Source organism: Ursus americanus, chromosome 16 (assembly GCF_024610735.1).
Source record: "Ursus americanus isolate L20-20 chromosome 16, mUrsAme1.1.p, whole genome shotgun sequence".
In the NCBI taxonomy this organism is placed as follows: Eukaryota; Metazoa; Chordata; class Mammalia; order Carnivora; family Ursidae; genus Ursus; species Ursus americanus.
In genome coordinates, this window is record NC_142142.1 from 54,372,646 (window position 1) to 54,398,135 (window position 25,490).

At 52.5% G+C, this 25,490-nt stretch overlaps 1 protein-coding gene across 16 annotated transcripts in view; it reads right to left on the minus strand.

Moving 5' to 3' along the window:
- NCAM1 (neural cell adhesion molecule 1) overlaps window positions 1-25,490 on the minus strand; it is a 291,276-nt gene continuing 265,786 nt past the window's right edge. For 4 of the 16 annotated variants that reach the window (XM_087868433.1, XM_045797799.2, XM_087868434.1 and 1 more), the window contains 5 exons: window positions 18,380-18,504; window positions 15,778-15,955; window positions 5,738-5,945; window positions 4,704-4,820; window positions 1-1,386 (listed from right to left, as the gene is read on the minus strand). In XM_087868433.1, coding sequence (XP_087724559.1) covers window positions 1,266-1,386; window positions 4,704-4,820; window positions 5,738-5,945; window positions 15,778-15,955; window positions 18,380-18,504 — 749 coding nt within the window. In that variant the 3' untranslated portion in view covers window positions 1-1,265. Of the gene's footprint in view, window positions 1,387-2,842; window positions 3,659-4,703; window positions 4,821-5,737; window positions 5,946-10,840; window positions 13,287-15,777; window positions 15,959-18,379; window positions 18,505-25,490 lie in introns of those variants that run through there. The other 12 variants (XM_087868435.1, XM_087868436.1, XM_045797803.2 and 9 more) reach the window with 5 other exon arrangements.

A 25,490-nucleotide genomic window follows, 5' to 3' on the forward strand; every position in this document is an offset into this window, starting at 1 on the left:
GAAATTGTATGTATAGATTTTATTTGGCTTTCTACAAAAAAGGGGATGTTTGGGGTAAAAATGTGTGTTCACCAAGACCAGCCCCAACTATACAATCTTCTCTGCTTCATTCAACAAAGCCTAAGGAGTCCTTCGAAAGGAAGGACGCGGATGCCTGGGGGGGCGGGGGGCAGACCCTTTTTCACAGATACAGGCAGGTGGTGGCTAATTAGAAAGTGGTCGAACCCCCAAGGAAATACAAAAAGAACTGAGAACCCAAAAAACAGCAAAACCACTCCAGAACGAGATGGATTTTTCACCTGAGTTGCACACAGGCAAAAATTTCAAATCAGAATGGGGAGGGGGGGGGGAAGAGCCACTGTAAACAATCATATTTTGTAAAGTTGTCCCGTGCGGAAGCAAGCCTGTGATGACCCTACCCGCCTCAGGCAGTATTTGTAACTTAAAAAAAAAAAAGGCAGTATTTTACACGGACATTTAAACACAACCAAAGTCAAACATGTGTCGACTTGTAAACATTGGAAAACAAAGTTGGCAGAAAGGAGGAAAAAAAAAAAATGAATGAGAAAGAAAAGGAGAGAAAAAGAAACCAGAATATTGCAAACTGAGATCTACCCCCGAAGCTGCGATTTGGCATTCTTCCTACAAACAGGAGTCTACGTGGGAACAGAATTCAGCTAGCAAGGGGGACACACTTTGCATACTGAACAAATACCAAGTGACCAGAAATTATAACTTATTTATGGGGCTTTACAGAGTTCAAACTCGACTCAAAGTATAAAAATAAACTTGGACTTTGTTCATTCGTTAGTCTTAGTGCCTGGAAGTATTTCTCTGAAACTGGTCTGTGCCAATTGGGCAATGCCAAGTGCGGTCTTCCTGAACCTAGATTTTTTTTTTTCTGAGCTTCCTAGATTCTTAATTTGGGGTCCTTTTGTTTGATTCTTAAATGGTTTCAGGGAACAGAGTGTCCTAGTTTGGCTGTGGGTTTAACCTTTTTGTCTCATTTTCTTACAAGTGAGTGCGCGGCAAAGGAACCCTTTCTATAAACCTACAAAAAGGAGATCCCATGTTTATCTGTTTAGTTTTTTTTTAAAGGCAAAAGACACTAGAGGAATGAGATGCGTGTGTGTGCGTGTGTACGCGCGCGTGTGTGTGTGCGTGCGTGTGTGCGTGTCTGTGTGTGTGTGTGAGAGATATTGGGAATGCTCTGGTGAAGCTGTGGTGTCACTTTTTACTTTGATCTGCTCATTTCTTGTCACCCATCATGCTTTGCTCTCGTTCTCCTTTGTTTGTGTGGCGTCGTTGGGGACCGTCTTGACTTCGGCTGGCGCTGGCTTCGTTTCTGTCTCCTGGCACTCCGACTTTGCTTCTACTGGGCCCTTCCTGCAGAGAATTGGGAAAACAGCACTGAGACCACAATCCACAGTAACTCACCCTTCGGCCGGGCCTCCAGCTCAGAGCAGTGGTCTCCATCTTTGGCCACACGCTGGAATCACCTGGGAGCTCTAAAAATCCCCGAGGCCTGGGCTGGTCCCCCAGGAATCCTGATTTCATTGGTTGGGGCACGATGACTTTTAAAAGCACCCAAGTGACTCTAAAACAGAGCCAACGTGGAGAGCTGCTGAGTCAGAGGCGCGAGACCTCCCCGTCCCAGCTCTCATCCGATGCCGGGGCCCAGGGGCCCAGTCCTTCCCTGGGCGATGGAAGGGGGCAGCAGATGTGGCCTTCTCCTCACCCCGACCGACCGGCCGCACGGCAGCCGCTCAGCTTGGTATAAATGATGCATGCTGTGCTGGGCTCCCCAGTACTGACTCCAGGGGCCCGTCTGCAACCCCCCTTGCTCTTGCCTGTCCTCACTCCCAGCACACCCAGTGCTCTGTGTTTACGGTGGCAAGAGGCTCTTTGCTACTGAGGCAGCGTTCCACAGCATGAGAGGCTAGAGCGGCTGTCACGCTACCCGTGGAGACAGGGTGGGGGGAGGCGGGGGGTTCTGAGTGGGCAGGACTAGTGGAGTCCTGCTTCTTCAGATTCAGGGCTCCCAGGGAGCGTCCCATTCCAGCTCTTGGGGGCAGCACGATAGCTCATCTGGGGGCAGGAGCCTCTATAAAAACCTAGGTCTGACTCTGCCTTATCCAGTCTCGGGAGTGAGAGTCGGGTCTAAGGACACACGGGGGCAAGCAGCCTCAGACTCCGGCTCCAGCTGTATTTTGGCATCACGGTTAAGACATCAGTAAGCATAAGGACCTTCCCTTGAACTTGGAAACCCAATAGTCATTCGGTGCCTGCGAGCTCTGGGTATTCCCAGACATTGCAGGTCAGGAGAAGCAAGCGTAGCTGGTGGGGAGTTGTGGGCATCCGGGCTGGAGTGGGACAGAACCTTCTGGACCACATCCTCTCCCCACACGGGTCTGGGGGCCTGCCTCTTTCCTTCCTGCGGAACAGTGTCGTTCTGCTGCGGACTCAGCCCAGCCCTGGCTAACACACTGACTGTCTGTGGGCCCTGGGGTGGCCGATAAGGGCACCTTGGCCTCCTTAGCTCGCTTCCCAATCTACGCTCATCAGTGGCCCGACGGCAAGGCTCCCCCCCAGGGAAAACAGAAGCCACTGCCAGAATGGTAAGACATAATTAACATGGCCTAATTAGTGAGCAGGCGGCTGCTTGCTGGGCCTGCTGCCTGCCCCCACTCTCTCCGCCTCATCCCAGCCCCTTGCTTGGCAGTCGCCTCAGAGAAGCCCGGGATTAGGCTGAAGACACATCTCACAGATAGGACACAGCACAGCACAAACGCACACCACCACGGGACACACCCCGACCACAGCAGACAAAGAGAGGCCGTACTCGGTCTTTGCTGGTGCAGGCGGAACAGAGCTGTCTGCAGTGGAAGGAGCAAGCTCAGGGGCTTGTCCACTGGCCCCAGTGGCGGGAGCAGGAGAGCCCAGGGCTGCAAAAACATCCTTTGCAAGGTCAATATCTGGGGTCTTGAAGTTCCCTTCGTCCATTTTAAAGTCCTCGCCCTGGGCAGGGTTTGTGGCGCTGACGGAGGCAGCCTCGCTCTTCGGGCTAGTGAGGCCCGTGGCTGCCTCGGTCGGGCTCTTCACGGCGCCAGGCTGGGTGGGCTCGGGGTCCGGGCCTTTGGTGCTGGGAGCCTCCTGCTTGGCCTGGGGGGCTTCTGTGGCAGGGGCGGCCGCTGCTGCTAAGGGACTGGCTGCCCCGGCCGTGGCAGGGCCTGGTGCGGGGGCCGGCTTGCTGGCTGGAGGGGCCTTGGAGGCCTCCCCCACGCTGGCAGGGGCGCTTGGGCTGAGCACAGCCCCCTGGTTAGCCAGGACACTAGAAGACAAATTGCTGGCAGCGGGGGCTGAGGTCGGGGTGTCACTCAGGTCAACGAGGGGGGCCACCTTGGGGGCTGAAGGGGGGGGCGGGGAGGAGGTGGCGACGCCGGGCCCCTTAGAAGGGGTGGCCTGGCCGGCGGGCACAGAGTTTGAGTCAGGTGTGGCTGTGGCCGGGGGGGCAATACTGGAGGTCAGGGTGGTGGTCTCACTGGTGGGGCTGTTCTGAGCAGTGGCAAAGGTTTCGGTGATAGTGTCAGAGTTAGCGGTGACGGTGGTGACAGAAGGCAGCATGTCCTCGACAGTGGCTGTGGTGTCGGCAGGCAGCCTGTGGGGAGGACAGGAAGTAGAAGAGAATAGACAATGAAGCTCAGACAAGACAGAGAAGCAGGGGAAGGGCCGCAGCCAAGGAGGGGAGTGCGGGCAGGGCATGCAGGGACGCACAGGCACGGACACAGGCCCACAGAGACACAAGGATGGCGAGAGGAAGCACAAGCCCAGGCGGGCAGAAGAGGAGACAGGAGACACAGAGCACGTGGCAGTGTAAAGGGACCTGCAGCTGGCCCTTCCTCCCTGCCGACGCCCCTCCGGCTCTCTGCGCTAGGCTACCTTTCCCTACAGCCCTGTCGGGGCCTTTCCGAGCCTTGCCTGCACCCCAGCTCAAGGACGGGCAGGCTTCGGTCCAGCGGCCGCCACTGCCAGTGTCCTAGGCCCCTGAGCAACTGGGCCCCGCTGTCCTACAGGCTCCATGGGCAGTGACGGGGAAAGTTGGGAAGAAGGCAACGAGCGCTCCAAACGGCCCCAAGGAGCCGCGGGCTCTCCAGTGAGAGATTTCGTGCTGCCGTTCACTCCACTCCCTTCAAACCCACAGCACTCAGGATAGCCAGCAGTCATCACAGGCTCAGCTGGGCGAGGTTTCTGACGGAGGGTCCCCCAGGCTTCTGAGAACAGGAGGGCTGGGGAGCTTCACAGCCCCCCCGCCTTCTCTCACCTTTCTAGGAAGAACGCAGAAACCCCTAGAGTACTTGCAAATCCTAAACAGAATCTGCTAAGCCTCTCAAAAGCTCAGCCCCTCTCAATGAAGTTTTGCCCCCTTCGGCCGTTTCCGGGATGTGTGTGTGACTCGGGAACAGGGTCTAGAGATCCCACTCATCCCAGGAGCCCTTTCAGAGCACCTGCAGTACCTCACCAGAACCCAGAATGCCTTCTCTCTAGGGAGAGAGGGGGGTCAGGCATTTCTGGCCAAGGGCTCCAGAGTCTGGCCTGCCTTGTGTGGCTGGGAGTGATGGGTGGGAGGCATGGGCGGTGTGGGTAGGGGAGGAGGTGGGTGCGGGGCTCTGCTGATGAGGGACAGCCCCTCCCCGCCCACGTACTCGGGCTCTGTCAGAGGTGTGGTCTCGTTGGGCTCCGTGTGTTTCCCTCCATCGTGGTTTGGGGTCCGCTCCTCCTCAGTCCGCACTTCCACGATTGGCTCCTTGGACTCGTCTTTCCTGTGGAGAGAATGGCTGGTTCAATCCCGGGCTGCTGGGGCAGGGAGGGGGCTCCTGGAGAAGCCAGCCATGGCTCATGGCACCCAGGCCTGGCCCAGAGTTGGCGGGGGGGTGGGTGGCGCATCTCAAGCCAGGCCCAAGTTCCTGAGCCTCAGCTCCCACTTGTGCTAGCGGTGTGACCTTGAGCACCTGACTTGCTCACCCCTGCTTCCATCTCCTCCTCTGGAAAATGGGGTAAATAGTCTCTGCCTTGTCGAGATGTTTCACATTAACCGAGATGATGAGTACGAAGCGCTTAGCGCAGTGCCTGGCACAGGATCACCTGCGTTTACGTACAGACTCTGACACGCGCTAGTGCTCACGGCTTACCCCTCGCTCTGTCCCTCCTCGCCCGGAGTCAGTGAAGGCTCCGGCTGATGCACTCAGGACGTGCTTCTCCAGAGATGCTGGAAGGGACAGGTCTGGAGCCTCAGCTCCACAAGGACAGGGAGCTTTACCTGTTCTGTGCGTGGCTGTAACCTAGTGTTTGGGAATAGTGCCTTGCCCTATAGTAGCTGCTCAATAAACATTTCTTGGGAGATGTTTGAGTGAATGTATGAATGAATGAATGAATGAATACATGAAAGAATGACAGCAAGGCAAGTAGGTCTCTCAAATGCTATGGCAGGTCCGCTCTGGGTTCTGCTCTGAAAATTCCCCTCATTTTCACCTATGCAGGGATTTTCAAAGTACTCTGAAATTCTAGTATGTTAGATGTGAGGTTGGGCCCAAGAGTTTGCTTTGCAAACAGGGACCCCCAAAGGCTGTGCTCTGAGAAACATTTCTCCATGAGATGGCTCCACTGCTGCTCCCACCGCCCCCGCCCCCGCCTGGGGCAGAGCCCAGACCCCAGCAGTGGCAAGTGGGTCTACACTCACGAGAAGGCGGCTTTGCCCTCCTCCATGTCCTTGCCCTTGGCTCCGGGCCCCGCCTTTCCGCACAGGTTGACGGCAATGCACATGAGCAGGCCACACTTGTTCAGGAAGTAGCAGGTGATGTCCACCACCACCAGGAGCAGGACGAAGATGACAATGAGGATGCCCACGATGGCCCCAGTGCTCAGGCCTGATGTAGGGCTGCCGTTGGCTTGAGTGGGAGGGAGAGAGAGAGAGAGATGGCTGGCGGTTAATACCCTGCCATGCACACTCCCGCGCCCTGCAGAGCAACAGCCCCTGGGGGTGGGGGAGAGCCTACAGCACAAAGCCATGGCATTTGTGTCAAGAGGGGCACCTTCCGTGGGGCTTTTCTATACCCCGGTGTTGAGACAACGGAGTCTCTTCGTATCTCCGAGAGGGGGGGATGGCAGCCGTATCTCACAGACCAGGGTACAGGGGCACGAGGCACCCACGAGTCAGGATACGAGCGGGGACTGGGAGCTGTGTCTCCATCCTTGTGCTCAGTGTCCGCGCCTCCTCCCGACCCAGCCTTAGCTGATCTCCTGTGAGCCCTGGCAGCAGGCAGGTAGGTGGAGGTCACTGGTTTCAGGCTGGACTGTGGCTCTGGGGAGTAGTCACGGACAGGCTCCCATCTGGGGCGGCAGGGGGTTCCCAGGGCTTCCAGTGGGCTTGTGCTGACATCAGGCACAACGGTATGCCCAGATGCTACCCCACTTCTTCTCCTCTTTAGGACCAGCCCCAGAGGATCCCAACACTGGACAACGTACATGGTTTATCCTTCATTCACCCAGGGAGCCGAATGAAACCCATTGACTCTGGAGACATGGAGGTCTGCCCAGCCCCGGAAGGCAAGGTGAAAGGTTTGGGTATACTCACCATCTGGGAGCTCAGGCCCACTTGGTTCAGACTTCAGGAAACCCAGCAGACTCACCCAGAGATGCACGTCCACACGGACAGGCACACTCACACTCAGGGCAAATACCCTCCGTGCCCACTACAGACAGACATGCAGTCTCACATCCGAGCAGTACCCAGCACGCCTGTTCTGGATGGGCTCACTCTGAATGACTTGGCCTCTGTGTCCTTCTCCCCTGGTGTCCATCTACAAGCCTCTAGGGCCCCGGGGGATTGATGGTCTCACAGAAGGGCCCCAGGCTCAGCTCCCCAGGCTCCCTTGTGATGGCTGTGAGTTGCCTGAGGTGGCCCCCTGACTGGCGAGTCCTCCCAGTGTCTGGGAGACATGTGGTCATGCTCCAGGAAGCAAGAACCCATGAAGAGCTCTGCCATAAGCCAGTATGGGGACCACGACCTCAGACTGAAACTTGAGCACGTTTGCTTCGTTTTTCTTCTTCTGGAAGGACAGAGTCCCAGAACTGGCAGTCCCACCCCACCCCCAGACCTTGTCTGAGGCCTCCTGTGCCGTAGGACCCGCTGGGGTCACCCAGGTCTGCCCACTAGAGGCAGAAACTGTGGCCAACACGATCTGGGTCTCACTGTGCCTTTGCTGAGCACCAGGCTGGGCCTGGGGTGCGCTGCCAGCCACACATCATACCAAATAATGGAGGAACGCGTAGTCCAAGGTGACAGGTGCTACAAACAGGCCACATTCTTCTTTTTCCATGAAGTCTGTGTTCCTGGGGGCACTCCTTTCTCTGCCCAGGGGGTCCCTACTCAGGCCCCATGGAGCTTCTTCAGTGGTGGTCCTACCCCACTGGTCTTTCTTTCAAAGTTTAATTCAGGGTACGAGCCACTAGCCCGGCACACCAGAGATGACTGCTCACTCACAGTTGGATTCGTAGTACCCATGGTACAGATGGACTTTAGTTGGAGAAGATTCTCAAATTCTTGAATATTTGTGGCTTCTTTGGGACCTTGGTCTTACTTTCCAGCCTTTCCTCCTTGGGCTCGCTGGCTGGTCCCATCCAACCCACACTGAAAACCCTAGCCTATCCCTAGGAAGTCAACAAGACAGGCCAAGGGCTCTGTGCTCAGAGGCCCCAGCTCTGGCCACGCTGTCTCCGGACTTTGGTGGCAGGAAATGGCCGGCTGGCCCCTGAGGTCCGCTGGAACGGGTCTTTTCCCTAGCAGCTCACAAAAGTGGAATAAAGCATCCATTCTTCTCTCGCAGGTCCTCACACATTTCACCCCAATAAGCAAAGAGAGGCATGCAAGCCTTCCTGATTTTCAGAGTCCCAAAGCTGCTTCCCTGAACAGGGAGGAAGAATTAGCCTTGGGCTTTCTCTCTAGCCTGTGACACTGGGCTGGAAGCCACTGCTGCCTCCTGAATCAGTGCCCCACAGTGCTGAGTGCCTGCTTCCCGAGGAAGGAGCTGACATTACTTGTGTGAGGGGCAATGTTCGTGTTTTCAGACTCAGTGGTATGAACTGCGCATTCCGAGGTGAATACATAAGTGCGGTTTTCGGGGACCCATCCTATCTCCGAAGAGGATGGCACACCACTGCCGTGTCTCTGTGTCTGTGAGAGGCAGCAGTTGTCCGGCTTGTGCTCTGGGCTCGCCGGACCTGGGCGGGGGGAGCCTTGGTTCTGAAGGCCAGCACCAGGAGCATGCACAGGGGAAGGGCCAGGAGGATACAAAGACCCTTGTGACATGAGACAGAAAGAAGGGAAGTGGTCTTCCCTTCTATCGGAGGCAAAATTCAGACTCTTCGTCCTGCCCTAAAGGCCCTACACGCGCTGTAGACCCTGCCACTCTTCTGACTGCTGTGACCGTGGCACCGCCCTCCACGCCGCTCCCTGTGCTCCAGCCAGAGCCTTCATTCTACCTGCTGAACACCCCCCCCCCAATTCCTGCCTCAGTGCCTTGCTGACCCCTTGCCTGTGACACTCCAGCCCCATAACCTCCTGGGTGGCTCTTTGTCATCCTACAGGCCGAGGCTCAAAGGTCACCTTGTCAGAGAGCCCTCTCCCTCCGTCCCCTGATCTCTTATCTAGTGAGGCCCCTCTGCCCAGTATCTACCGTATTACCTGTTTTCTTCTCTTTTTACCTCTATCTGCCATTTTCTGTTCATTTACATGCTTTTTATTTGGCTGTCCTTTCTGGAAGATTCTGCAAGGTACTCTGTCTTATGTCTCCCCAGCTACTAGGACAACCTAACTGGTAGGAAATGTTCAAAGAATATTCTAGAAAAAATGAGTGGGCGTTGAGTCTGGAGATGAGAGCGCCACCTCCTGAGATTCACAGGTGGGCTGTGAGACCACGGACGTAGTCTTGTTCGGCATCACTGCTGGATGGAAACTGGATGGGAACTCGAGGACCCGGGGTAGATTTCAGCTCCCCTCGAGAAAGAACTAACAGAGCAGGAGCTGCTTTGGCAGGCAAGCCTCCCGAGGCTGGAGGCAGCCGAGCGGTGGCTGGACGACCCCTTGACAGATACTGTAATGCTCTGGAAAAGGTCCCCATGAGGGGCAGGCCTGGGGGGACGGCGTCTCCAAGCTCTCCTCAACCACAGGAGCCCGCCGTCCCACATGGCCGTCCAGCAGCACCCCGCGCACGGTGCGGACCCCCTGCACAGTGTGTGCTGAGAAGGACTTTTTCTTGGAAGACTGCATCACTCAGGAGGTCCTGTTTTTATTCACCCATTCTTGTGATTTTATTTTTGTGTGAAAAATAAACATCTTTTAGCATAATGTCTGTCCACCTGCGGCAGAATTTTGGGGTGCTTCAAATTTAGACTCTGGGGCTCCCCACTTCTACCCAAGCAGAATCTCTGGGGGTGAGGCTCAGGAATCAGGATTAGGGGGAGCGGCCTGGGTGGCCCTCATACACACTACAGCTTGAGGTCCTCTTGTACCTGCTGTACAATGAGTAACAGCTGCAGTCTCACTGCGTGGCCTGACCTAGCAGACTGAACGGATGGAGAGAAAGCAAGGACTGTCCCCGGAAGAAAAAGGACCACCCAGTTCACCTCTGAGAGTCTCGACTTCCAGACGGAGTAAGGTGCTCCTCAAGCTAGAGAAAGAGTGTGCGTAGCTTTTACGAAAAGCAGCTGTAAACCAGGTAACACCAGGAAATGAATGGAAGTGCACTGAAGTCAAGCTGACACCCGCTAGCTCTCGGGGGTGATACAGGACTGCAGTCCAGGAGAGCCGGAAGGACCAAGGGTAGCCCCTGTACCTCAGCTAAGAGTTTGTAAAAGGGAAACCTTCCAGGGGTCTATCTTTGCCCAACCTTGCCACTGGCCTGCCTTGACTGACCCATCCACAAACGCACATGCAAAGAGAGTTTCTTGGGAGCAGCTCCTCCATGACCTCCAGGGTCAGAGTCACTCCACGGTGATGCTACGAAGTGGGGCTGTCCATCTTCTGTGGTTCCTGGCATGCAAGAGGTTGACACTGAACAGGGACCTGGCTGCCCCAAGACGGAGACCTACATACATCTTTCTTTCTTCAATGCCTCTAAATGGGAATCCGGGTCTCACACTCTACAGACGCCAAATGGGCCTGAGTCACTGTGTCACGGGCTCTCCGTGCAGCAGAGGGGCCCCTCCCACGGAGCTGGGACTCTGGTTTACTCATAACCCCGTACACGTCTGCTTGCTCCTTCCCAGAAGCCACTCTTAAACAGATGGCCAGTCTCAAGGGCTTTCGGGAAGTGTTCTACTAAGTGTGATTATGAACAGAACAGGATTTGCCAATGAGAGCCTTCTCTTACATTCCATCACCAGGTCACTCAGCGCAGCCTCTGCTGCGGGGTCCTAATGGGAGCAGTGAAATCAGGCGCCCTAGCTACAGAGTTGTGTATCTGGTGGCCCACGGTGAGCCTCTGACCCCGAAGTGACCACCTCCTGCTTCTGCAAAGGGACTGCCCCTTCCCCCTGCCTGCTGGGGACGGGGAACGTCCAAGGAGGCAATGACCCCCAGGAGTTCTCAGGGCAGCTGAGCAAAATGCACAGCTCCTCATCAGGAAAGGAAAGCATTTCCTCTGCTAGAACGCCACGCAGCAGGCTAAGTCTGGGGTGCGATTTAGGGTAATCAGTTATTCGGGTACACGTGAGGTGGCAGGAAAGGGCTTCTGACATTTTGTAGGACACACAACTATTCAATAAAATCAAACACGCTGGTGAGTTCACGTGGACTGTTATTTCCTTTAATAATGCAGAGGTGTAAACTTCATCAAGGCCTCGCCGATTATCTACACAACAGTGTTAGCATTCTTATTAGTAACAAACGTGATCCAAACCTGCCGTATAAATATTTCAGAAGTGAGCAGAGGAACCCCGCGGCGTGTGGAGCGTGGCAGCGCTGGCAGGGCGCGGCGGGGGCAGCTGAGCGAGGTGGCAAGTGCTTCCTCCCGCCGGGGTCTCGAAGGGCCGCTATCTTGGGGACTGCTTGGTGGGGCCGGGGGCCACAGCCGTCACTGAGAACGGCGTCCAGTGGGAGTGGGCGCGCCCTCACACTGTCTCTCGAAAGGCATCCCGTTACAAACAAAGGGCCTGCCTGCACCGACCCCAACGTAGTTTTGGCTGAGGCCCCGCCTCGCCCGGGGTGTGCTGAGGGGACAGGGCCATGTCAGCTCTCCCTACACTTTGGGCTAGATCTCCATGAGTCCCTTCGGAAACACTGACACCGGCCCTCCCGTGTGGGTGGGACTGGGACCAAGCTGGGGCAGACCCCCGAGATGGGCCCTCCTGGGTGAACATGGGACTCCTGCCCAAGATGATATCAAGAGCATGCCAGGAGCCAGGAGGACATTGACGGGCCACTTGCGTGAGGACAGATCTCTCCTTCCCTCACCCTCCCCAGAGCTCTCGCTAACTGACCTGGGATTCTTACGCCAGGCCTGGAAGCACCGCGTGTCTCTCCTCAACGCTCCGCCTCATGCCTAAGAACCACGCCTGCTTCTCTTGTGCTGGTGTGAAGGCAGGGCAGGGACCCCAGGGGGAGAGGTTCGAGGTGGGGCTGGGGGACAGACAAGGCTGGGGCAAGAGGCACTGCCTGCCTGAGCTGCTGGGAAAAGTGCGGCCTCCAGTGTCTGCACATGAGCCTCTCAATGGTGAGCGCTGGGGGACACAGGCCTGGGCCAACCCACACGGGCAGCTCTGCCCCGCAGACGGGATCGCTGGGATTCCCAAAGGGAAAGACTAGTCTTCAAACATTAATTAAGAAAAAAAAAAAACACAACAAACAGAACTAAAAAATAAACAACAAGAACAAAACTCAAACTTCTGTGGGATGTTTAGAGATGAGATATGTAGATGACAGGACCACAATGGAGGCAGGTCTCGTTCAGTGGAAGGTCCGTCCCCGAGCTCACAGTGTTACTGGGCAGGGTCCAGCTGAGTCTCCGAGCGAGACTCTAGTGAGCACGCGGCACCTCCTCTCCTGGGCATGCGCAGACGCGTGCCCCCGACAGCAGAGAGGACCACCTGGTGGTCACCAGAATTTTTTAAATGTCACTAAAGCCACTGACCACTATGGGGGCTGGGGATTGGGGAAGTAGGACAGGCTGACCCAGTCACAGTGTGTGCACACTCCAGGAGGGACCTGTCCCCACCCTTCTGCTCTGGTGAGTGTGTGTGGGGTGGGGAGCGCATGACCTGGGCCTGGCTTGCGGTGGGTACGTCCAACTTGGGGACTGATGTGTATGCGAGACTGTCGGACCACAACCCCCAAGACACGAGGCTCTGTGCTGCCCTGTGGCTCGCTGCTGGGCAGCCCAAGTCACCCCGATGGGGGGACACCCATCTTACAAAGCTGACGGGCACCGGGTGCATCACAGGCTGGCTCTGTTGGCAGCACCAGCATAAGCTGCTGGTTGTAATACCAGGACCAAAGCGCCTCCCAGAACATCTGAGCAGCCCCAGAAAATGCCTAACAAATCCAATTTCTTCCACTGTATGGGCAACGGGCGACTGACTTTGCCCATTGTGTCAGCAAAATGCTCGGGTGCAGCCCAGTGGTCTGGCTCTCTGACACGGGCACGTCAACACAGGCGAAGCCAGCTACGTTTTGAAGGTCAGAGGAGGAGCGCGGGGTTGGAATGGGGTGGGGAGCACGTGGCGATTCGAACAATCTGATGCAAACTTTAGGAGGCACTTAGACATTTTCCTCTGCTGCATCACTTTCAGGTAAGAACAACAACAAAAAATCCAACAGGTAGCAGATGTGCGAAACTTTTCTGTAAACCTAGCATAATGCTTTTTAAAAACAGTGTTTAAAGAAAAGCGCTCCCAAGTGTTTTCGAACTGCCACTAGAAAGGGGCAAGCTCCTTGTGAAGTGGCACGAGAGATCTGTGAATGGTAAAATGTCTGGAGGTCCGGCTTTTTCCCATCACCAAACCTTCCTCTTCCACACAGAGTGCTTGGTGGCGTGGCTGTGGCGGTCCTGACAGGTTCTTCCAAAGGGGGCACTGATCATTCTCAGAGGAACTGGGCATTTAAGCAAACTGAACTGTGTGTGTGTGTGTGTGTGTGTGTGTGTGTTCATGTCCCTAACAGAGCAAAAGCAGAGTCACTGCAGAGAGAAGCAATGAGACAAAGGTGTAGGACGCGGAGCAGCCTCCCAAGGTCGCTGCAGGGCCGAGCAATGCACGCCCAGAGAGAATGGGTTGTTTGAAAACAAATGTGGCAGTGGGGATGTCCCAGTGACGGACGTCCAAGGTGAGATGCGTGAAGACAGACACAGGGAGGGGAGGGGGGAAAAGGAAAGAGAAGGTAGAGACAGAAACAGAGAAAAAAAAATAGATAAAAAGAAAAAAAATTAGGTCAAATATAGAAAACGCAAGAATCAAAGGTTAATTCAACTTAGTAAATTAAACTGACAAAGGTTAGAGAAGAGTTCAGTACGGTATCACTCCCGTAAGGCCAGTTCCGAAGCTCAGCGAGGCCAGAAGCAGCACAGCAGGGCGAAGTCAGGGGTTAGGGGTCAGCGAGCAAATGAAATTCAAGTGAGAGAACAGAGCCTCTGCAGTCAAACACAAGAGTGTGATTAGGAGGGTGTTACCTCTGACTAAGGTCAGGCCTCTTAGGAACAGTCAAGGAGCCTATCCACAGCCTCCTAGCCTCTAGAGCTTTCTACACGCAGCAGGAGAGAAGCACCATGAGCGGCTCAGGGATAGACCAGACTCCTCCTCCTCGGGCGCCACGCCCCCAGCCACACCCGCTGTTCAAGACAAACTCATCTGCGACCCTCACCTCCTGCCACCCCCTGACCACACAATCCCACCATGAACGCACATCTTGTAACTCGCAGGTTTTGTACACAGGTCCCAACACCATGGCCAGGGAAGTCCAGCCAAGCACAGAGCCACCTCCTCCTAAGACGCGTGCGGTAGAGCCACCGAGCCCTCGTGGGGGAGGTGAGCAGTCCCTCCAACCCTCTCCGGCTTCCCTGGGCACCTGGAGCTTAACAAGAAGGACTCTGACACCTCTGCAGGGCAGCACCCTAGAGGACAAGGCCTTCTCCTATTTCTATATCTGACTCACAGGGTCCCCAACTGCTCCAGCCCCACGAGCTGATGCTAGGGGCAGCACTCAGCACGTGAACACGGCGCGTCCAAGCGGCCTGCCTACGTTGCCTAGGCCAGCGACAGGTGCGGTCGGAAATCTCTCGCTGAAAAAGGGTTACTCAAGCCTGTCGCTCCCCCAGCTCCTAAGTGTCCCATAAAGGCTGAGCAGAGCTGGACACGTTCCAGACTGTTGATTTCAATGGAAAATGGACCAAAGAACACAAAGAAAGAAGGGGCACAAGACGGCAGGGCCACCTCTGGACATGGTGTTAAGCAGTAGTGAGAACACTTCTGGCAGCCACGCCCGGGTGCCTGGCCTTCACGCTGACCATGTGCACTACGGGGCCTCCCTGACAAGGCAGAGGGTAAGACCAATCGACATGTCTCATCTGTGGTTTAAGGCCCACTGGCCAGCTCCCTGGAGGCCCCCACATGTCTGTCAGACACACACATTCATGCACACTCAACCGTGGGGATCCATACACTGGCCTCACTTTGTTGTTCCGCTAACTGGCTCCTGCACGCGCAGGCAGGCCCGCGTCCTAGGCAGCCGTACCCTTTCTGGTCTCCCTCCCGCTGGGAGGCGCTATTGTGACGACTGAGCAGAGTGCCCAGGCAAGCATCAGAGACAGGACAGGCCTGACGGGGTCACACCAAGGCAGCTGGGAGACTGGAACATCTTCCTACCACGCTTGAAACCAGCAGAGTTTATGGGACCCCCTTTCAACGGGCTGCAGCTGCAATGCTCACCTCTCCTGCCTGTGGCTGGCACTGGGCTGATCTGGAAACGCACAGAAGATCCCTTTCTGCTCTGAAGGTTTGGTCAATGAGGAGACTAACCATCAGCGACAAGGGGCCTGGGCCAGCAAGCAGAACTCTCACTTTGTTCCCACACTTGAGTTGGTCTTGGATCCCTAGAGACAGGTCTGTGTCTCCTAGGAGAACTGCTCCTGTCATGGTCTCCAGCGTGGGGTTTGCCAGCATCTACTCTCTCCACATTCTCTGTTTCAAGCGATTCAATTTAATCTTTGTTGCAGTGGAGAGGCCCTTGGAAGATCGGACTTTTAACTAACTGGGCACTGTCTCTTCCTTCTCTTGGGGTCCCCACAGAGAAGAGATTTTGACCATGATTGTGCAGTAAGCAAGCATCAAATAGAAAGCGCTCGAACACAATTAGGTGGTCCTTGTATGAACGGCAGAGCGTAGATAAGGTCTCAAAAAAAAGATCCTTACTCAACCAGCTGCCAAGGCTTGGCTGGAGCTGGGTTTTTCCCATCTGAGGGGTCCCGCGGACGGGCTTAGCATCAGTCCTTCAGGGCTGAATGACACAGGACCATTGCCCCAGGATGCTTGGCCAAGCCTTCCTGGGGGTCCAGTACATCTCAACCCACTGCACAGATAGGTACAAAGCAAAACTAAGCTTTGCATGGGCAACCGATCGTGAGGATGGCTGGAAGCAAAGCAAGTTGTCAGGGCTGTGCAGGCACATTAGGAGGTGCGGCACTGGGCATTAATTCAAAGCGGGACACTCACAGAAAGCAGAGGCAGGCATACCTGGGATGGCTGTGGGCTGGGCCGAGGTCCTGAACACAAAATGAGCCGCCTTAGACTTCCCCTGCTGGTTCTCAGCCACCACGTAGACCTCGTACTCAGCATTCCAGTCCAGGGACTTGAGCATGACGTGGTCACTTCCAGACGGGAGCCGGATCTCTGGTTTCCACTCGGAGGACAGCTTCTGGGAGAAACCGGCAGGAAGGACACAAGACACCAGGGCAGTTTAGATGAAAATGTCGGTGAGACCAGCTAACGGGAAGAGCTTCAGGGAGTCACAATTACTGGTGCAAAATAATAAAAAACGATGATAGGACAGGGTGTTCATTCTTTACCAGCCTGAAAACCCCTAAGGATGATGCAGGTCAAGAGGTCAACCTCGCATTTCGCAAGCACAGTGGCAGATGGCAGGTGGTATAGGGCCAACCTTCCAATGTCCTGTCCCATCGCTGTCAGGGTGCCCAGAGACCCAAGAACATTCTGGAATGCATGGGCACATGGATGCCCCAGAAGAGCCATACGTCAAATATACTTCTTGTCCTATTTCAGGAAGTGGCTCACACTCAGCTGTGTGACTCACCTCCCTGACACAGGAACACTGCAGAGATTCATTTTATCAACAATAAAAACTGCCATTTGTTGAGCACCAACCATGCTCCTGGCCCCGTAGTAAAGGCTTTCCACAATTTTCTCATTGTATCCCTACAAACAGCCTGTAAAGGGTTTTATCAGGCTGCACGTTCGCTTGGCCCTATGTCACTGTTGGCCCAGTTTTAATCTAAAACAATTTAAAACAAAGAAATTCAGCTGTCTACGTCTTCTCTTTTTCTGAAAGGCTCCTGTCCTTGGTAAACTCTATAAAAGAGGTAACCATAATATAAAGCAAATATTATGCTACACAAAAATACTAATAATATCTAATAACAATATTTAGCAAACACCAAGTGTTTGAAGTAGAAGAGAAGGCAGGTAAGGCTGTTGAAATCTAACATATCTCAGTGTTCTGTCCCCATTGTCTTTTTAAGGCAGACCTGCCTGACACAGCCACAGTGGCTCTTCTGGAAAACTGACATGTGAGGTGGCCTCGTCTGGGAGGTGTCTCCAGACCCGGGTGTCATCTTAGCAGTGATTACTGTAATTATGGGGTGGGGGTAGGGGTTCCATGTGGCAGGCACATTTCAGGTTCTTTGCTTATATTAGAACTGATCTTTACAATAAGTTGATAATCTATTTTATTCCCATTTTACAAATAGAGAAATGGAGGTTTTTGGAAGACTGGGTGACCTATTCAGATCACATGCTGGTAAGTGGTAAAGCTGCAACTGGATCCCATGTCTGTCTGGGCCACATCGGCCTAACAAGGGCCAGAGATGGTCCACCCGACCCCGCTGTCCACTTCCTGTGGGCTGTGCTGGGCCACCATTCAATCCCAGTATCCTGTTCCACAGCGAGGAACCACAGGGGCCTCTCACACAGCCGTGCCTCTAGGCTGGGCCTTAAGGAGTTCACAGAGGCTCCCCCTCTGACGTCAGCCTCATGCCTGGCTTCACAGTTAACCGGGGAGGGGCTGAGTGGCATGACAGGTCTGCCCACCAGCTGGGAAGTGTGCCTGGTAGGGCTCTGTGCTGTAGTGACTCTCCATTAAGCCTAACCAGGCAAGGGCTCACACATCACTTCAGTGGGGGCTGATCAAAGAGAAGGAGAAGTCAACTTCCTTGAAAAACCCTTTCTATTTGAGGTAAGAAAACTGCTCTCTGGTTCATTATTTCCTACGGGTAAGAAATCCGAGCCGGAGGCTATTCCCAGCGCTCAGACGCTGCCTCTAGATCTCTCAGCAACTGGTTGTGGCTGGCAGTGGCCAAGTGTCATTCTAAAACCAAAAAAAGTGAGAGTGATTCTCATTTTGGGGGCTGGAGATAAAAAGTGGGATGACAGGAATCTTGGATGGTGAGCAAACCAGGAAGAAAGGGTTCAGGGCCAAGCTCACTGAGAGCAGGATTAGACCAGCTCAGGGAGGGTCTGAGGGGCAGGTGGGAACGACCACAGTTTGGGACGGGAAGGCAGCCCAAGGCAGGGGTGAAGAGCCCGGTGTCTTCAGACAGACCTGGATTCAAACTCTGCTCACCCAGCTGTGAGAGATCAGGCATTATTGACTGGGTACGTTACTTCCTCCGTAAAGGGCAGAGAATCCTAAGGCCAGCTTCGTAGGGTTCTTGTGGGGAGACAATACACGTAATTGCAGTGCCTGGCCCACTGCACACACTTTATCAAACGCACTGATCATGAGAGATCAGTATACTATTTGCACAAAGTACTGGGTAATGGCAATACCACTTTGCAGAAATGTTCAAGAAGCAGAGAAATCGATCACGAGAGGAGTCTGTCGCCATCACAATCGTATTAGAGGTTTCAAAATGGTCCCAGTGCAGACATGGCCCGATGGCTGTAGGTCAAACTTGGGACTTAAAACCCTGACCAGAGCCCCTGAGCCATCTGCAAGACACAGAATGACTCTATCCCACCTGGGCTTTGCAGGTTGTTGCCCCAACAAGGTAGGTGTCAGGGCTGCAGAAGTGGGGGTGAAGACGGGGCCAGAGCCACTCACCGCTCGGTACTTGACCAGGTAGTGCCTGATGGGGGAGCCGCCGTCATCCTGCTTGATCAGGTTCACCTTAATAGAGTTTCCATCCTCGCCCATCTGCCCCTCAAGCTTAGGTGCGCTGGGTTCCCCTGAAACAGCCAGTTAATTCATGTGACATTTTCACCCACAAAAGGAAAATCCAATCCGTCAGCATGGGATATAGTGACAGTGTGGGGTTGGGCTTTTTTCTTGCTTTCTCAGAAATTCAAATGGTTAAAAAGCAATAAATATAAAACTTCGGGTTCCACAGATGCCTCAGACTTAGCCCCAAACTGGGAGTGCCTTTTGGGAATGTTCTCGGAAACCTTCCCTAGTAGAACAGTCCTTTTACCATTTTAGAAACAGGATTTTTTTTTTTTTAAATGTCTCTCACTAGTGCTTGCATTTCCTTTTTGCCTGCTCTTACAACTGGAGATTTAACTGTGATGAGCCTGAAACATTTTGAGGAACAGACTGAAATAGAGGAAAATGTGTGTAAGTGTTTAAGAAGGAAACTTACACCCATATGATAATTCTTCAAAGCAACCAGTTTCTTCCTGGATACGTGATTCGTCCTGGGGGTCCAGGGGACCCACATTCCTAGTAGGGGTGGATTCTTGTGACCGGCTTTCCGTGAATTAAATTCTGTTACTTAGATTCACTTAGAAACATGACAGGTTTCCAGTTGTGCTTAAATAAAGCCCACACGTAGCCAGGGGCAAGTCTCCTGTAAGCAAGCACCCTGCATTTGTGGCTCAACCGCCTGAGTGGTAATCCTGGGCACCTTGTTTAAAGTTTTTTTGTTTGTGAGAAGAGAGAGGAAAGAAATGTCTTTAGGATTTCTCAGCAGAGAAAAGTCAATGTCTCTATTTGCAGTCTACGCTCGGCTTGTGAAGCCAAGGTAGAGAAGGAAGATGGGCTTGTACGGGACTAACTACCAGGGCTGGGATGGTTCTTCCGTGAGTAAGACGCTGACTTACTTTAAGAGAAACTGTGTCATTAGTGGACACTGGAAACAATGAGGTGAGAGACTGATATAAGTTGAAATGAAGATTCAATAAACATGGGGACCCTGCACTTCCTCCGAGGACACATCTCTGTGTCTAGTTCATGGCCTCAGACGGAAACTTGGGAGAGCCTATAAACAGTTACCCTCTGGGTGGGTTGTCCTGGCTTGTTTGCTGGAGGACAGAATCAGACATGTGACCGAAAACCCAGAAAGGTTTGTCACCAGGCTTCAGACCTCATTACCCCCAAGTGTACCGTTGGCCATTTGTGAGAAGGCTGCTGGCAAAGCCACTGAGCCCACCCTCCTCATTCAGCTACTTTGGGAACCGCACCATGGCTGCTTGTCCTGTTCCTCCCTTTGCGACAAGAAGGAACCAGAGAGGGAGAGCTCATGGACAGCCCTGGCTACTTGGCCTGGGCCCGCAGCACACACACCACCAGGGAGCTGGTTAGAAATGCAGATTCCACTTTAACAAGATCCCCAGGTGACCCGTGTGCATGTTTATGCTTGAGAAGCCACCGTGACGGGGATGCAGGGGGTCTGCAACAGGGAGGACGCATCACGTTCATGTGCGAGGGAGAAAGGATTTAGGAAAAGTTGTGCTTGTGCTTTACTTTCCTCAATCAGTGATTAAGGAAAATGAGAAACAAGAATTAAAAAAGGCAAGAAAAGGTTTTAGGCAAAGACTTGTCCTGTTTTCGAGCCACTCTCTAGACACTGGTCCCAACTCTTCAGTGGAAAACATTTCGGAATTTGGTTTAGATGATGTCAAGGCAGACACACTTTTCAAATTCTTTTGGACTGTTCTAAGTCTTAGACAGAAGTTTAGTAATGAATGATATCATTATAAATATCCAGTGCTACGAAGAAACTCAAACCAGGGGGAGGCTACATCAGAGCGGGGCAGGTCTATGCAGTCACCAGTGCTGAACAAACTGGGAGCATGAGGCATGGAACTTTCCAATCCTAATCTCTGAAGCAGGGTGACCAACTCACCCTGGCTGGCCTGGGCCTTTCCCAGGTGTCAGCACTGCAAGTCCTGCACTCCAGAAAACCCTTAGTCCCAGGCACACAGGGATGGTTGGTGGCCCGAGACAGAACGGGGATGGGCATGAACGATGACTTCCATATTTGGAATTGCGACACTGACTCGGTGATGGTCTATTTGCCTTAAGAAGGAGGGAATGAGGCAGCATCGATGGCCCTTCCAACACACTCACCAGGCAAGGACCCAGTCCTTCCCCCAAGGCCTTTGCTTTGGGGGGAGTATCTACTTAGAAGAGGCGCTCCCTTTCATGTTTGTGGGGACCCCTGTAAAATGGAATGCTTAGACAGGCCTCTGCCTCACTATGCACAAATGTAGAGTAGGGACCCTGCGCTAGGCGTTCTCCAGGGCCCCCTCTCACTCTGTCAGCGCTGTGACCCGAGGATGGTCACTGCGTCAGGATGAACTATCTAAGAACACCTTGGCTATTTTCACAACACTGTGAAAGACGCAAAATAAGGATGTTCGGCCAATTTCAGTGAGAGGAACCCCAAGATCAGTGATCCCACATCTCTAGGGCACAGGGTAGACCTTTTTTTTTTTTTTTTAACAATTTAAAAAAGTTATTCTCCCCAAAAGTCGTGTCTTTGAAAAGAGACCCCAACTGTCTTCAAAGACCTAGGAATAAAAATCTGGCCAAGGAATCTCTGCAGAAACCAACAACCCCTATGAAAGTAGTCAAGTCTCATCTTTGGATGTGTTTCAAAAAAACAGAATCAGAATCAAAGAAAAATCACTAAAAGCTATACCACGGTTAGAACACAGTTCTAACACTGACCACAGCTGGAACGCTACCCATTGCTATCATTTTATCAGAGTGACGACCACGTTCTTCTGACATGGTTGTATTACTTTCTCATAGAATTTAGAGCATATCATGCAATATTTAGGGGTGTATCACTTCAAGCGCTTTAACTATGATTTACTCAACCAACGTTTACCGAGTATCCACCTTTTAGGTACCAGGTAGTCACTTAGGCATTGGCGTCTCAAAGGTAAACAAGACAAGGTTTTGTTTGTCAAATGAAAAAAAAAACCTAGTTATGATCAATTCCTTTTAAAAAATGGCGGGGCCCTCGTACAGAAACGTAGCCCTTCCTGTGACAGTGTTTCTACAGGAAGATTATCATCAACCAGCACCAGAGGGATTCAGACCCACTTCGTAGCTCTGGAACTTGCTGTAGTCACATAAAGGTGAAGAAAGAGCAATATTTGTTTAATGAATTGCCGTATCCACCTTCAAATGTTCCCCGTGTCAGTTTTTGTAAGGACTAAAGATAGGCTAAAGGGACTGCTTCCTGAGCTTTCAGCAAGAAGGCTCCAGCCACGCCTGACGAAGGGGGGCCGATGCTGGAGAGATGGGGCCTTGGCATCTGGGAGGCTCACGGCTTTACTGAACACATTAGGAGAGGAAATTATTTAGAGGGTCCCAATGTGCACTGTGTTCTGAAATGGCTGCTCTGATTGAAATCATTATGGGTAATTTCAGCAAAACCAATATTGTAATTATTTGTAAATGTTGGTTTGCAATTCAGCAGCGATCGGCAGGTTGCTCCAAGAAAACCCCTGGGGTTAATTACACCTTCCGAATTTAGCTTCAGCCATGAGTCAGATTCCCCCCCAAATATTTTATGTAAAGACTAAAAAAACCCAACAGCACCTTAAAAATAAACCTTGCCGATAACAAATATAAAATATCAGGCAGCCCTGGTCTTTGCTAGAAGCATGTAAATCATGTGTGCAAGGAAACAAGAAGGTACCATAGAGACCACATACAATCAGAAATGTTACAGACAGGTCTTATAAATTCCTCCTAGAAATCGTAATTGAAATGTGTATTTCTGGCCTTGTGGATTGTAGGTTCTTTGTAATTTTTGTGCTGTTGTGCCCTAAAATCGGAGTCGGCTTCATGTCCTTCCCCTCGTCAGCCTAAGCCCTGAGGTCAGAAAGCTTACTGCTGGGTGCCTGAATTTCATAATGAAATTATAGCAAGCCCAGGGCGTTTGGACAGCGTTTGTGAATTTTAGAAGGAAAACAATATTCTACTTCTCACTCAAAAATGCCCAAGTACCAAGAATTCTCTCTTCTGACTGAAGTGCTGAGGGAGGCCTGACCCACACCCTTTCCTCATCCACTTTGCTGTCTCCTCCCACAGGCATCTGCACAGAGTTTTGGGCATCTGAGTACAAACCAGTGAAGGACGTAAGGCTTGCATCGGACTCTTTCCCTTTTTCTATCAAATGGGATTGTCTGGCATCGCAATACTGTTACTTTTGTGTATCCTAACTCCTGTTCCCTGTGAATTACTTCCTGCAGGCAATTTGAAACCAATTTGAAACGTACATATGCCTTTTTGTTACTTGCTTAGAAGAGCCCAAAATGTATGATTTGGCTGTTCAAATATGAAGCCTATTAGATCTTTCCAACTCAGGAACACTGGCAATTACATAAAGAGGTTAGAAGTTTGGTCCGTAGCGGATGGGCAAATTACCTAAGGGAATCAGGATTTGCAGTTTTTAGCCTGCTAACTGTCCTTCCTGAGACCAAAATCTTTGCCAAACAAATGAATCCAATGTGCCTTGGACCTTCCAACTCCCTGTGATGTGCCCTCTGATGGCCTACCTGGCTATTCTAGGGGTGCTAAGGGGGCTTTCTGACAGTCCCACTGAGCGGCCGACTGTGCCTGCATGGGTTTCAATTTGTCCTAAACACTGGTCCCCCAAAGCAGGCCTTGGGAGTCAAGTGTTCCTTTTCTCCTGAGTTCTTTCCTCTTCGTTAAGAATTTGTTTGTGCTAGCATGACCTGACTCTTTGCTATCCTGGTCACGGGCTCCAGGGAACACGGGGGGACACGGCGAGTGAGTATGGCTCTTACTGAAAGGGCATTTCGCTCTGAGGCCACGGTCATGGGTGCATCTGGCCTACACGTTCCTTTTGAATCAGGTTCCCTGGGGATTATGAATGTGAGTGTGTGAGCCGGGGGGCGGGTGGGAAGGCTGATGGCAGCATGGGGTATGAATGAAACAGCAACAAATGAACTTTGACAGACTGAACCACAGAGATGCCAAGTCCCTTCTCATGGGTGTCATGAAAACACCAACAGATTAATTGATCAATTATCTTTGTTTCATCATCCTAAAAAGAAAATATGACCACGAAGGTGTGGCTTGTGGTTATGGGGCTGATCCAGGCTGAGGAAGTTAGGACCGAAATAACCTCCAACAATTAACTCGGCTCCTGCCTCCCAGGCCACAAGGGGCTTTGTGCACATCTTCGACACTATTTCACGGACGTCAGGTTACTCATAAAGAAGGACGAGGCTCCTGGGAGGTTTCGGCCCTCACACTGCTAAGCCCTAGGGAACTGGGCCCTTTCCAAAGCCCCCAACCTCTGCACCCAGGATTCGGGCCGATACACGTCACTGCCTCCCTCTGCAGACCCTTCACGCTAGCTCTCTACCACCAGTGCAGGGAATCCTTCGGAATAAAGGCAATTAGAGCAGAACCCTTGGTGAAAAGTCTGTGTCGACCTGCCAGAGACCCGTGGCAATCCAGACACACAGCTGTAAAAAAATAAAGGAGGGAGTGGAAGGGGTGGTTAGTGATGTTTTCAATCTAAGAAGGAAGAGTGGGTGTTAAGGAGTTTAGTTCATCAGAATCAGCATGTCCTAGTAGGAGAGGCAGTGTCAGTAGCTAAAGAAAAGAAGATCATTACGAATGGAGGGGGGGGTGCGGGGGTCCATGCTCAGACATGCAGCACACTGACAGAGGGTTGCAGGAGGCTTCTCATCGCACGCATGCTGGTGGTGGGGAGGGTGAGGAGGCCCATTTACACAGAGTCCTCATGGCTGATGGGAGTCACTGGAGGAAGGAGACTGGGCCGTGACCAGGTGCCAGGATATTAAAAGTAAACTTCGGCATCTTAGCTTGGCACAGCAAGCCCACTCCTGGGAGAGTCTCCCTGCTCATCTGAACCTTCCTCAGTTAGGCCCCACTCTCCTTAAAGCCCTACTCGTGTCCAGAGAAAGGAGGCAATCACATTCTTAACTAACCTTTATTTCTCTCCCCCATAAATTTTATTTGCCCTGACCTCTCCATTCCCTTAAATTTTATAATTAAAGGCCATTTCCTGTGGCTTGCTGTTCATGTGAATAAGAAGTCCTCTGCCTGTCCCTTTGCAAATGGCCAGAGAGTGTCTGTCACAGAAGGGAAATGTGGTTTGATGAGGGGGTAATCATGCTGCCAAATTCGACAGGCACTTAAGTGATTTTTTTTAGCACTGGCCACACTTTTACCGACACCCAAGGCCATTGCTAAGGTGCGTTTCTAGGGCAACTGCAGGAAACATCTTCAAACATTTCTTGCTTTGCTTACAATGTCTGGAAGAGATCTCTCTTCAGAGGTGTGGGTCAGTGTCAGCCTTGTTCGTGTGAGGCTTCGCTTCATCCTGCATTACAGCACTGCACAGAAATGACCAAACTTGTTTTTAAGAAAAAACTAACTGGTTTCAACTCCACATCTGCTCATACCTCAGATCTCAGGGGGAAGCTCCCAGGTTTTCCCTAGTACATTAGCCTCGGAGCCATCACCTCATGTCTTAAAAGAACACGGTCCCCCACAGGGGAATAATGAAACCACAGTATTTTGGGTGAGACTTGGGAGTTTAGAAAATCTTAGGCTCCAAATATTGTCTGCCCCACGACTCACAGATTAGGTTGCCTTTTCAAGGCAGGTCAAATTTCTTAGCACATCAGATACTGCCCTGCTTTGGGGACACCCCAACTTCATTTCGCACAGTGTAAACATCAAACATCTAACATCTTTTTGGAAATGACAGACAGCTCTGACCCCAGACCTCGTCCAGGAGTCTGGTTGTAAATGGGATTCAACAGGAGCACAGTGGCCACGCCAGAAAGCTGACGTCCTCGGGGGTGGTCAGTGTGCAGGGCGAGCAGGAGGGAAGCATCCGCAGGGCTCACACATGTGGGGGCACGAAACGAAAGGACGGACCAGGAACAGAGAACACACATGCGAGACAGCTGTG